Here is a 12,166-nt window from a genome sequence, read left to right as displayed (position 1 = left end):
CTCTCTTCACAGCCAGTCCAGGAGCAAATGGGAGCAAATTTTAGTGCATCCAGGGGGCATATCACCAACCAGGCAAGAAGCTTAAAGGGAAGAGGGCAGGCTAAGAGGCTGGCGAGAGCTCATGGTCAGCGCCCAGGCCGGGCCCCAGGGGCTGGCGAGAGGTCAGGGTCAGCGCCCAGGTCAGGCCCCAGGGGTCTGTTCCCAGCCCTCCCGGCAGCCCCCAAGTGGACATGCATTCTCCAGTTCCAGTCCAAGAAGCCCCTTCTAGAGGGAAAAGAGAGAAGGCAAAGGGAAACAAATTCCAGAAAAACTAGCAGGGAAGCAGAGGGGCCCCCTCCCCAGCTGCAGCAGCCTGGCCCTGATGCCACCCACCCCCTGGTGGCTCGTGGGAAAGCTCCAAAAGTCAGAAGCAGTGGCAACAGGATGACCAAGGACAGGGAAGGGAAGGCGAGCATGACAGGGGCTGAGGCTGGCTGGGAATGGAATGTAGGCTGACAGTCCGGCAGACAGGTGGCCTTCCACAGCCACGCACAGACCAGAGTGGATGGAATGTGAATAGAGCCTGGCAGGGGTCCCTGGGGAGGGCAAAGTTCTTGAGGATAAAGTGGCTACAAAACGAGAGAGCTGGACTGCGGCAGAGGAGGTGGCCAGAGAGTCCCTCCGTGGGTAGAAGCTATGAGAGCAGGACAGGAATGAGGGGGACGCCCCCCGGGGATGGTGAGAGGGAAGCGCTCTGGGCTCAGAGCTGGGAGGCACCGCTCCCCGCACCCCTCAAGGCTAGTTCCTGGCGACTGCTTTATAATCATCCAAGTCAAGGGGCCCTCCCCCCACCAGGCTAGTTCCTGGTGACTGCTTTATAATCAGACCTGGAGAAAGGACGAGGCCCGCCCCCCACCCCAGACTCAGCCCCAAGGGGAGGGGAGGAGAGAGCAAAGAGAGGCGGGAGGAGGGGGTGGTGAGCGGTCTACTGAGTCTTCTTATCTTCTGGGGGGTAGTAAGGAGGTGGTGGTGGCTGGCTCTGAGGAAGAAAGGAAAGATCCCGTTAGAAGGGTCGGAATAAGCCGAGGTCTCTCCTGCCCCTAAACCCCAGCAAACTGGGGCTGCGGGGATCCCGCCAGTCCACGGCCCCGCCGCTCACCAGCCCCGCTCACCGTGGGCATGTAGACATTGTGTGGGTTGCCTGGGTTGTAATAGGCGCTGGCGGCTGCTTCGGCGGCCTTGGCTTCAGCTGTGAGAACACACAAACTGGGAAAGAGCCCCGGGGACAAGCCCTCCCCGCCTCCTCCGGCTGCCCCCACGGCCCCGGCCCCCTGGTGCTCGGGGCGGCTGGTGCTGAGGACGCAGTTCCATCACTGAAACAGTGGGGAACCCTTCCTGAGCACTTACCGCATGCCACACCGTCCCATCTGGTCCCTCTATACCTCCTGCCCCCCCGTCTTCACCACAAACCCCCCAGGTGGTGCCGTTGGCACGTTTTGTGGATGAGAAGACTGCGGTGCAGAGGGGGACCTTCCTGGGCCTGGGGCACGTGGCCAGCTAAAGGACAGAGTGGGGGCTGGAATCTACCCCTTTGCCACCAGGCCACCGTGCTGCCGGTCCCCTGGGATCATCCCTAGGCCGCGGTCATTCGTTATCTGGGGCTTCCGTGAAACCACGGGGAGCAGCCAGGGCCCTCACCTGCAGGAGTGGAGGGGACATCGGGGCCGCTGACCGGAGGCTCCATGGGCCCAGGGTAGGGCGGCGGCGGGGGCTGCATGTACCCCATGGCCCCGTCCATCATGGGAGGTCCCGGATAGAACTCTGCTCGGCAAGAGGGTGACGGGGACCCAGTGAGCAGCCCAGCCCCGGCTCCCGTAGCTGGCACCCTCCCAGGCCCCTCCAGCTGCTCTGTCAGTCCTGAAGCAGGCCAAAGAACAAGTCTCCCCTCTACAACCCCCTGGCCTGGGTGAGGGTGGTCAGTGGGGGGGGAGGTTGGGGGGGGTGAGGCGTGGGCAGCAAAGGACACACTCACCAGCTGGGGGCAGTGGACAGGGGTAGCCAGGAGGGCAGGGGTACATTCCATTGGCGACTGGTGGGGGGAAGACATAGGCCCCGCTGGGCATGTAAGAGTAACCATAGGCTCCGTTGGGGGCTTCACCTCGGGAGGCTATAGCACAAGGGGAGAGAGAAATGAGTGTCGCGGGCCTCGGGTACTGGGGAGAGGGCGGCCCGACCGCCTGCCGAGGGGAGCTGCAGGGTCCCAGGAATGCGCACAGCAGACATGCCTCACCCCTCCCCACTGGAGTCCGCCTCGGTCAGGGATGAGGCGAGGGGTCTGGATGGGGAGAGAGGTCAGAGCTGGGGTGGAGGAGGTCCAGGACAGGGGTGGAGGGATGGATGGAGGGAAGGAGGAGGCTAGAGGTGGGGTAGAGAATGGAGCTGGGTGAGGCTGGGGACGAGGTGAGGAGGTCTGCTGAACACAGCCCTTGGGGACTTAAAATGGTTGCCTGATGGTAGCTTAATGGTTGGGTTTTTGTTTGTTTCTATGAGGCCACAGTAAAATGTCCTTGAGTCCAAACAACTTTGTTAAAATGTCCTATACCTGCTCCAGGCAGGGGAAACCCAGCCTTTGAGGTACAGGAGGGTGATGTTTATTACAGGCTTCCTTCCCAACTCCCAGCCCTGGGCAGCCTGGGGCCCAGAAACTCATCTCCTGACTGCTTAAAAAACAAAACAAAAAGTAAACAAACCCAAATGAGCAAATAGCACACACATTCAATGCGTCCTTGGCCCCTGATTTTTAGAGCCTTGATACCTTGAGATGCCACCTGTAGCATCCGCTGTCCAAATTCGATGGCGCCCCCTGCCATAAAGGTCAACTTGTATGACGCAGAGCCTTCCCAGCCACCTGAGAAGGGAACAGTGCATCAACAGCTCCGGAAAAGAACTTAAGTTACGTCTGAAGAGATGGCTATTCATCCTCTCCAGGTCCCATCCAATGGCCAGGAGGCCTGCGGGGAAAGGGCTGCTCTGGCTTACCACCCACATCGCATGCCAGCACTGCAGACCGGCCACCTCCTGCCCGCTTACTGCGCAGCCCTGTAAGCACATCTGCACTCAGGCCTCCCACCCCCAGTAAAGCAGCTTCTCAGCAACAAGCACGCTCAGCAACAACTGACTTTCAAGTTCAGAGCAGATCTCTCATCCCGAGGGGGCCTGAGGACGAACCCCAGGCCCCTCCAGCCTGGCTTCTGTCCAAAGGGGAACTGTGAGCTCAACAGCAAGGCTCGGGCCAGGCTGAACGTGAGCGGGAAGGCTAGTTTGACGCAGGGGCCTCTGGGGTCTGCAAAGAGCCTGCCACCAAGCAGGGCCTCTCCGGGCGTTACAGAGGGGCGGCGGGTTCTGCCTGGCTCTAGGGGAAAGACCCTTCCCAAGAACCTGATACAGCTCCCTCCCACACCTAACATCTGAACACGACCCCCAGGTCACAGTAAGCATTTCCACTTGGTTTACAGTCATTCTGCTGACTTCCCTCTCTGAAAAGGTGGTCTGAGCTGTCCTCTTTAATGTTAGCACTTTCCAGCTCTTGGCAACTTCACCCCTGCTGAACAGCTGGCAGCCCAAGTGTTGGTCTTGGAAGCTAATCCAGAGCCAGAAAGAAGACAAGGCTAGGCTGATAGGGTCCAAAGAGAACATCTCCAGGGCAGCAGAGATGCCCCAGAGCACCTCTCTGGAAGCCCCGTCAGTGTCCCCAAGCTCCCCTGTCACCCACCTCCTGCTTCAGCCTTCACTGTTCCCTTGATGTAGTTTGCTCCAAACACAGGCTGCTTGATCTCACAGTCCTTCATCAGATAAAACGGCATCATGAAGGACTGCATGGCATCCTTCCCCTTGGACAGAAAGATGACCTGCAGGAAGAGAGGACAAGGGCCATCACCACCCGAACCATGGCCTGCCCGGCCATCACCTCCTATGTGTGGGAGGCCATCACCTCCCAGGGCCGGGGCGGGCGGCCCGAGCCAGCACCCAGCAGCCCCAGGGCGCTCTCTGCACCAGCCAGCCTCGGAGAGCGCTTTTTAGAGTAAAAGGCCTCAGATGCAGCTGGGCTGGAGAGGCCAGACGTGTGAATTCACAAGAAAAATGTGTGGCTCAGACAGCATGTGTGAGCAGGACAGACTGCTCTGCCACTGAGACGTGGTGGATAGGAGATGGTGGATGTGGAGCCTAAGTGAAGGGCCTGCAAGGCCAGGGCAGAGAGGCAGGGCCGAGGCAGGGAAGGGCTCCTGAAGGGAGAGTTCAGCCTGAGCTTCACAGAACTGAGAAGAGGGAACGGCAGCGGGTGGCAGGTCCCGGGAGAAGGGACGATCCTAACCTTTCTGCAGACTCTGCCCAACAGCCAGAGTCTCCCACCCTGCACGTGGAGAACATTCTGCTTTACCCCCATGATTTCAATCTGTGACGAAGATGCCAGCTTGAACCCCCAGAGATAGGGTTTTGAGACGCCCCCACCCCCACCCCGGTCTTTGCTAAGGCCTGTGCTCCTCTTCCTCTAACGATCCTTAAGTCTAACTCTGGGATAGCTGCACGCAGCGATCCTCTTCCAAGAATATCCATCTGTGTTTCTCTGGAAGTCTCTCAGAGTCTGCCTGGGGAACTCTCAGGCAAGGCCCATTCTGCAGTCTGGCATTTCTCGCTTTGCAGCGTTTTGCCGGTCTCTCTGCCTACTCCCGAGGCTATGGCCAGGCTACTGTATCCTGTTGACCACATTTATCACTCTGGATGTGTACAAAGGCCTCACGGGCTACTCCTACAAAAATCAAAGTAACAACGGCCTCTCCCCTCCAGGCCCAGGTCATCCCAGCAGCTGCATCCAACTACAGAGAGATTTTGCAACAGCACCTCTGGAACTTACACGGATTCACTGCCCAGCCATCAGTTCTGCTGTGCGAAGAGGCTGGTGGTTCTAGAACCAGGAGCATGTGACAGAAACACGCTAACATTCACCAGGGTTCAGCGGCCACTAGGCTCACAAGGCTGAGGCTGACCCAAGACTCACATCAGCCTCCAGGAGCCATGAGTCTCCAAACCAACTGACTCGCCAAACCAACCGTCTCACTGTACAACGTACCCGGTACGGGGTAAGGTAGACGGTGCCTTTCTTGGTCCCTTTGAAGGCCTCTGGCACATTCCTCATGTCACTGAACGTAAGTTCTACATGGTCATAGGACATCAGGATGCTGTGATGAGAAAAGAGGAAATGCCCTGATGAGACAGCTGGAGTCACAATCTGTCACCCCCAGGGACTGGACCCTCCTGGGTAGCAGTTGCTTATTAGTAGTTGCCAGCAAGTCATCCACTTCAACACTGCTGTGAGAAAACTACTAACACAGCCATGGAAGAGATGAGCAAGCTGGGGTTCCATAGAATTTCCCCCAAACCCCACACACACAGCCCCTAAGTGACCAGTGCAGGGACTTCCCTGGCAGTCCAGTGGTTAGGACTCCACGCTCTCTGCTGAGGGCCAGAGTTCAATCCCTGGTCAGGGAACAAAAATCCCACAAGCCAAGAGGCACAGCCAAAAAAAAAAAAAAAAAGTGACCAGTGCCGTAGAAGAGCCACAGGGCTCTGGAGACGCCATAATCCCTCAAATCAGGTTAGATTATCTGGGTTAACTCTTCTATTCTCTTCTAGGTCCTTACGACAGGTGTTGTTTTTGTTGGTTTATTTTTTCAAGCCTGATATACAAACATTTTAAGACATGACTCTACACATTACCAAAGGGCTCACTTCAGGGTTCCTTTAAACCTGGGGTTCTGAAGCTGGGTCTGCAGGGGTATCAGTCCACTAGCCCTTGAGATGATCACATACGTGCTTTTTCCTGGGAGAGACCATAGTTTTCATCACTCTCAAAGGGATTCATGATTTGAAGAGTAAGGTTCACTATTTTACACATCAAGTTTTAAATGCTGAATGTGGACTTCAATGACTGTTTACACAATTTTTTCAGAAATGAGGCTGAAGCAGTTTCTGAAACAAGGCACATCATTATTTAGCAGCAATGAGTCCTAAACCGGGTAGGAGGCCCAGCAGGATAAGATACATTCTTATCCCAGAAAAGTCTCACTAAAAGAGAAAGAAATAGTCCCAGGAGATGTTACCAAATGGCATCAAAAGGGTTTGTCCGGGTCCAGGACTGGCTTGCACACAGAGCAGCTACACACTAAGGGCAATGTGAAGTTTCTCTGATTACAAGACAACAAGGTCCAAGCTCATAGGGTTCCATTTGTCTCCTTTCGCCTCCCAGATATCACAACTTCCTTCACTGAGGAGGGGTAAGTGGGAAAGAGGACCAGTACCAGAAAAGAAAAATACAGCTCAGAGAAAAGAGGTCATTACCAGGAACAGGCTGGGACTGCCAGTCGCTGAGCAGGTAAGATGGAGGAAGAGTCAATATTCTGAGGTCTGGGCTCCCTGGGTGCTCTCCTCTGACTCATCAAGCGTTCCCGGATGACAGCCCTGGGCTCGGTGCTGGCCTTAACCAGCTACCAGGCTTTGATCCTACCAAGTCTTCTGTGGGGACTCAGATTCCTCCTATGCTCCTTCAAGAAGTGCTTTCAGGTCAGCATAGCTCAACCAGGGCTGGCTGGTCTGATTCTCAGCACCCAAGGAGCAAGAGAAAAGAAGTCATCCAAGGAGCCCAGAGGTGGAGGAGAGACAGAATTGACGGGGGGGGTGGGTAGGAAGAACCTTGAAGTTGGGAGACCTCTGCTCTGGGAAGTGACCCAAGCCAACAGGAATTCAAGGGAAAGAGGCAAAGACAGACCTTTACACCTTCACAGGAAACGTGTCAGACATGTGACAAAGGTTAGATATGTAATTTCACCTCTGGGCCTCAGTTTTTCATCTGGAAACTGAGCAGTTCTGGAATATACTGGAAGGCTACATACTGGGAGTTGAGGCTACTGACTTTGGAATCAGGACTCCTTTCCTGTTACAGCTCTGTGATCTCATGCAAGTTACTTAACCTCTGTGCCTCAGTTTCCCTACGTGTAAAATGCGGATAGTAATAGTATCTGCCGCACAGGATTTACATATTGAAAAAAGCAAAAGAGGTGTAGTCCCTGACACATAGTAAACGCCCAATAAATGGCAATTATTTTTGTCTAAAGCTCTTCCCAATTCTTAAAGTCACCTACTCTGGGACAGGGGCTCAAGAACTACCCACAGGCTCCGCCTGTCTCTCCAAACCCCACCCGTCTCTCCAAACCCCCACCCGTCTCTCCAAACCCCTACCTTATCCAGCCGCCCCACTCCCATCCCACAGCTGATCGCAACATCCCGGCCCCTCCCTCACGCCTCACCCACCTTCCTTCAGCCCCGCCCCCAGCCGTTACCCCACCCCCCACCCCCATCAGTTTCCCCTCTTCACGGGCTTATTCCCCACCGCCCACTCACCCACCACCCACTACCCACACCCTCGACGCCCGCCCTTCAGTCCTCCAGGATCCTTCCGTAGTGTTTTCACCTCTCGGTATTGTTGACGATCACTCCGCCGCCCTCCGAGTGATTCTTGTTGAGCGCCATAGTCTCTCGGAAAAGGGTCCCGAGACTCGGAACGCAATGCGCTTGCGCCCTTCTTCGGCCCACCCCTAGTGGCGTCGTTCGTATTAGAGTCAGCCAATCAGCTCTTGCGCGGAGGCTGGCCCTACCACCTGATCACTGGCGTCACGTGCTAATAGTTTACTCCCTCTCCCCCTCCCCCCTAGTTTCGCTCGCATCACAAACAAACTCAAGACTGTAGTTCCCAGAAGGCAATGCTCCCTCAACCTCGACCTCTCACTACGCTAACGGAAAGGCTGCATTCTGGAACTTGTAGTCTCCAAGACCATAGGCCCGGATTGACTCCGCTTGTTGCATAACTAATCCCCACCCTCCTTCACCCGGTCCTCCGAGGGACCGGCGTAAATAGTTGGGTGCGTCACAGGGAAGTTCGTCGTAAAGGCCCTGGACGCAAAAGTTCATACGCACGGAATGGGGACTATAACCTACACCTGCTGTGGGAGCGCTGAACACTGGGGCATTTTCATTCAGTCCGCAAACGTATGGGGAGCATCTCCTATATGACTTTGCTCCCCCGCCACACACTTGGGTAATCACTGAGCTAGAGAGATGAGTCCAAGAATCAGTCTCTGTTTTAGGAGAGAAGAGTCAAGAAAAACTGCCATCCCTCCCTTGAAATCAAACCCACACCCTCCGAAGTGGGCGGTGAGAATCTCCGGGCGGGGAGGAGAACTGGCCCAGCGCCGGCACCTGACCGCCGCCTCCACCACAGCCGGCCTCGCGGTGGCGCTGCTCGCTCTAGAACGCTGTGGCTCTGCAGTCCCGCCCTCCCAGCGTTTAACAGGCTGGAAGATTTAAACCGGACGCGGAGGAGCTCAATGGAACTGGGCACAGTTGTGACACCCGGAGCTTGCAGAATGGGCCTGACTCATTGTGACCCAGCACTTGGGCGGCCCCCACTCGGCCGCTGTAGTTATGTAAACTCCCGCACCTCCGAGGTGGAGCTTTACCCGCAATTGTGGGGGTGAGGGGGACGGGTCTCACTCCCCACGGGGCGGCGCAGGTGCATCATTAATCTTAAGGGATCGGAGTTTGATTTTTAAGCAAACAACTGATTTCCGGACACGTGGTGACCAACTTTGGGATCCACCTGCTTGACTTGCCTTTTGAGTGAGATTTCCTAGGTGAAGGATCAAAAACTAGAAAATATTATGAAACAGGTAACAGCCTTCTGTGAGGTCTTGCGCAAAACCACCTGGAAGTTGCAGGACAAGTGCAGTGAAATAGTGCATCATGGACATGATGAAGTCTGCCCTAAAGGGTTAGGGTAAATTCCACAGATACAATCTATGTAGCGGTTGAAAAGAATGAAGTCATATTCTATGTGCTGATGTGGAAAGATTGCTAAGGTTTGTCTGTACAACTGGTGTATAAATATACTTCTGTTTGTATAAAAAATAGGATAGGATCTAGATCTAGATATTTTCTTGAACAATCCACCAGACACTGTTTTGGCATTATCCCTTTGAAGCTCAGCTCTGGGAACTGGGGTTGGCAGGTGACTTACTGTGCATTGCGTGCTCTTTTGTACTGTTTGTTTACTGTGTGCATTTTAAATATTAATAATACATTTCAAAAAGAAAGAGAAAACCCACTCAGTAATGGGTGTGCAAGAATGGCTGCTACAAGGACCCTAAGAGGGAAGGTGGGACAACAGCGCAGTCCTGCCCTTACCCCTTTGCGACCCCGGTTGGTGGCAGAGGCAGAGGCGGGTTTTGTGGGGCCTGAAGCCTCTCCAACGTTGGAGTCCCTGTTTTAGAACTAAGATACACGATTATGAACACACAGTGCTGTGGCCACACTGAGGCCTCCTAGCAGGAGGGGAAACGTGATGAAGAGGAAGTCTGAGTGGAGCAAGATAGCAGGCTTAACCGATTCTGGCTTAAGTGTCCAAATTTTGCAAGTTTTATAAAACCATGTGATCATGTGAACGCCTTGTGAGGGCCGCTCCCAGGCGGTGGAGAGGGCAGGTGCTTTCCAGGACCCACACTGAGGGGCTCAAGGGCAGTTCATTGCTGAACCAAGTAGGTGGCAAAAGGTCCTGTTTGGGCCCAGGTCTCAGAACTCAGATCACTCTTGCCTTCTAGTCCACACAGGCTCTGGCTGTTTCCAGAATGATCGCTTTTTGCTGAGCTGTAATTGCTCCTATTCTGCAGACTGGAGCTCCTTGAGGGCTTCGGGCTTGCCTGGATATTGTGCCCATCACCACAGAACAGCCAGGCAGGGTCCAGGGGTGACCCTGTTCCAGTCACCTTTTAAGCTCCAAGAAGCTTCATTTATTTGCCCCAGTGAGTTGGACAAGTATCATTTGTGCTAAACAAATAATCATTTTCTATGTGTGTCCTTATGTTTAAAAGACTAGAGAGCAGGGCTTCCCTGGTGGCGCAGGACCACAAAAAAAAAAAAAAAAAAAAAAAAAAAAGACATGACACCATAAAACTCCTAGTAGAGAACATAAACAAAACATTCTCTGACATAAATCATACCAATATTTTCTTAGGTCAGTCTCCCAAGGCAATAGAAATAAAAGCAAAAATAAACAAATGGTGGGACCTAGTCAACTTACAAGCTTCTGTACAGCAAAGGAAACCATAAACAAAATGAAAAGACAACCTACAGACTCGGAGAAAATATTTGCAAATGATGTGGCTGACAAGGGCTTAATTTTGGAAGTACACAAGCAGCTCATACAACATCAAAAAATCAAACAACCCAATTGAAAAATGGGCAGAAGACCTAAATAGACATTTCTCCAAAGAAGACATACAGATGGCCAACAGGCACATGAAAAGATGCTCAACATCACTAATTACTAGAGAAATGCAAATCAAAACTACAACGAGGCACCACCTCACACCAGTCAGAATGGCCATGATTAAAAGGCTACAAATAACAAATGGGCTTCCCTGGTGGCGCAGTGGTTGAGAGTAAGCCTGCCGATGCAGGAGACACGGGTTCGTGCCCCGGTCTGGGAAGATCCCACATGCCGCGGAGCGGCTGGGCCTGTGAGCCATGGCCACTGAGCCTGCGCGTCTGGAGCCTGTGCTCCGCAACGGGAGAGGCCAAAACAGTGAGAGGCCCGCGTACCGAAAAAAAAAAAAAAAAAAGGCTACAAATGACAAATGCTGGAAAGGGTGTGGAGAATAGGGAACCCTCCTACACTGTTGGTGGGAATGTAAGTTGGTGCAGCCACTATTGAAATCAGTATGGGGGTTCCTCAAAAAAGTAAAAATAGAGTTACAGCCTGATCCAGTAATCCCACTCCTGGGCATATATCTGGAGAAAACTGTAATTCAAAAGGATACATGCACCTATATGTTAACAGCAGCACTATTCACAATAACCAAGACATGGAAACAACCTAAATGTCCATCGACAGCTGAATGGATAAAAAGATGTGGTATATATATACAATGGAGTACTACACAGCCATAAAAAAGAATGACATAATGCCATTTGCAGCAACATGGATGGACCTAGAGATCGTCATACCTAAGCAAAGTAAGTCAGAAAGACAAAGACAAATACCATATGATATCACTTATATGTGGAATCTAAAATACAACACAAATGAACTTACCTACAAAACAGAAACAGACTCACAGAGACACGGACAAAGCCTGCAGCAGAGCCAGCAGGAAACCTGATCTCTCCCAGGGTCAGCAGCAGTCATAAGAGGGAACGACACCCTTCTCTCTCAGCAACTGCTGCTTTCCTACCAATGATACCCCTAGACAAGCTTTGCAACTATTGGCAGGGGTGCCTCAATACTAAACCACTCCCCTTGTGATGGCCCCCAGTCCCTAGTTAATCACCAGTGCTTCTAATCCCCACCCAGAAACAGCACCCACTCCAGAACTGGTCCTTGCTTCCCATAGACTCTCCTCAGAATCTTTTAGAAGACACACCTGAAAAACAGCTTCCCTCTTCCCGCTCATGCATGGCTGGGCATCTTGGGGCAACCCTGGAGGCTGTACCCCCTGGTGGCTGGCTGCAGAGGCTTTACCAAAACAACTTTCCTGAAATGATATCTACCCTACTTACTACATGTTGCTGAAAAGCACTATTAGTTATGAGTTAGTTATGAGTGCATAGAAAAAATCTTATTGCAACATTGCATGCAAAGGAAAAGCTCCCTTGAGGGTCAATTCAGAGGTTCCCTCTTAGAAGGGACAATTTATAGGAGTATGGTCAGAGAGCCACTGCTTGGCCAGAGGTCACTGGGTTTCTGATTGAAGACAACCAGGTAGGTGGGAGAGGTAACTAAGTTCCCAGAGCAAACCCCCCCTTTTTTAAAGATTTATTTATTATTTATTTATTTTATTTTTGGCTGCGTCGGGTCTTAGTTGTGGCACGTGGGATCTTCACTGTGGTGCACGGGCTGCTCTCTAGTTGTGGCGTGTGGGTTTTCTCTTCTCTAGTTGTGGCATGCAGGCTCCAGGGCGCGTGGACTCTGTAGTTGTGGCGCATGGGTTCCAGAGCACGTGGGCTCTGTAGTTTGCACGTGGGCTCTAGTTGAGGCGCTCAAGCTCAGTAGTTGTGGCATGTGGGCTTAGTTGCCCCACGG

General features: G+C 53.0%; 1 protein-coding gene across 1 annotated transcript; it reads right to left on the bottom strand.

Annotated features, from left to right (window-relative positions):
• Positions 1-861: 861 nt before the first annotated feature.
• Positions 862-7,567, bottom strand: WBP2 (WW domain binding protein 2). The gene is made up of 8 exons (XM_079724952.1): positions 7,505-7,567; positions 5,108-5,216; positions 3,752-3,887; positions 2,795-2,887; positions 2,012-2,146; positions 1,678-1,800; positions 1,152-1,228; positions 862-1,018 (listed from the first exon to the last, which is right to left on the bottom strand). Exons 1-8 carry the CDS (start codon positions 7,561-7,563, stop codon positions 965-967), a joined length of 786 nt encoding a protein of 261 aa, XP_079581078.1. The 5' UTR covers positions 7,564-7,567; the 3' UTR covers positions 862-964.
• Between the last annotated feature and the right edge of the window lie 4,599 nt (positions 7,568-12,166).

Source organism: Hyperoodon ampullatus (assembly GCF_949752795.1).
Source record: "Hyperoodon ampullatus genome assembly, chromosome: 19".
Lineage (NCBI taxonomy): Eukaryota > Metazoa > Chordata > Mammalia > Artiodactyla > Ziphiidae > Hyperoodon > Hyperoodon ampullatus.
The sequence above is the reverse complement of the archived record's forward strand: the minus strand, read 5'-3'. Positions and strand labels throughout refer to the sequence as shown.

Bases quoted from the DNA above. Each gene is read 5' to 3' on its own strand.
- WBP2 (XM_079724952.1), bottom strand. From the start codon at position 7,563: ATGGCGCTCAACAAGAATCACTCGGAGGGCGGCGGAGTGATCGTCAAC. The intron at 2,147-2,794 runs GTATCAAGGCTC...CTTGTGCTATAG, and splicing joins GCTACAGGTGGCATCTCAAG to CCTCCCGAGGTGAAGCCCCC. The intron at 1,229-1,677 runs GTGAGGGCCCTG...GTGTTCTCACAG, and splicing joins TGTCCCCTCCACTCCTGCAG to CTGAAGCCAAGGCCGCCGAA.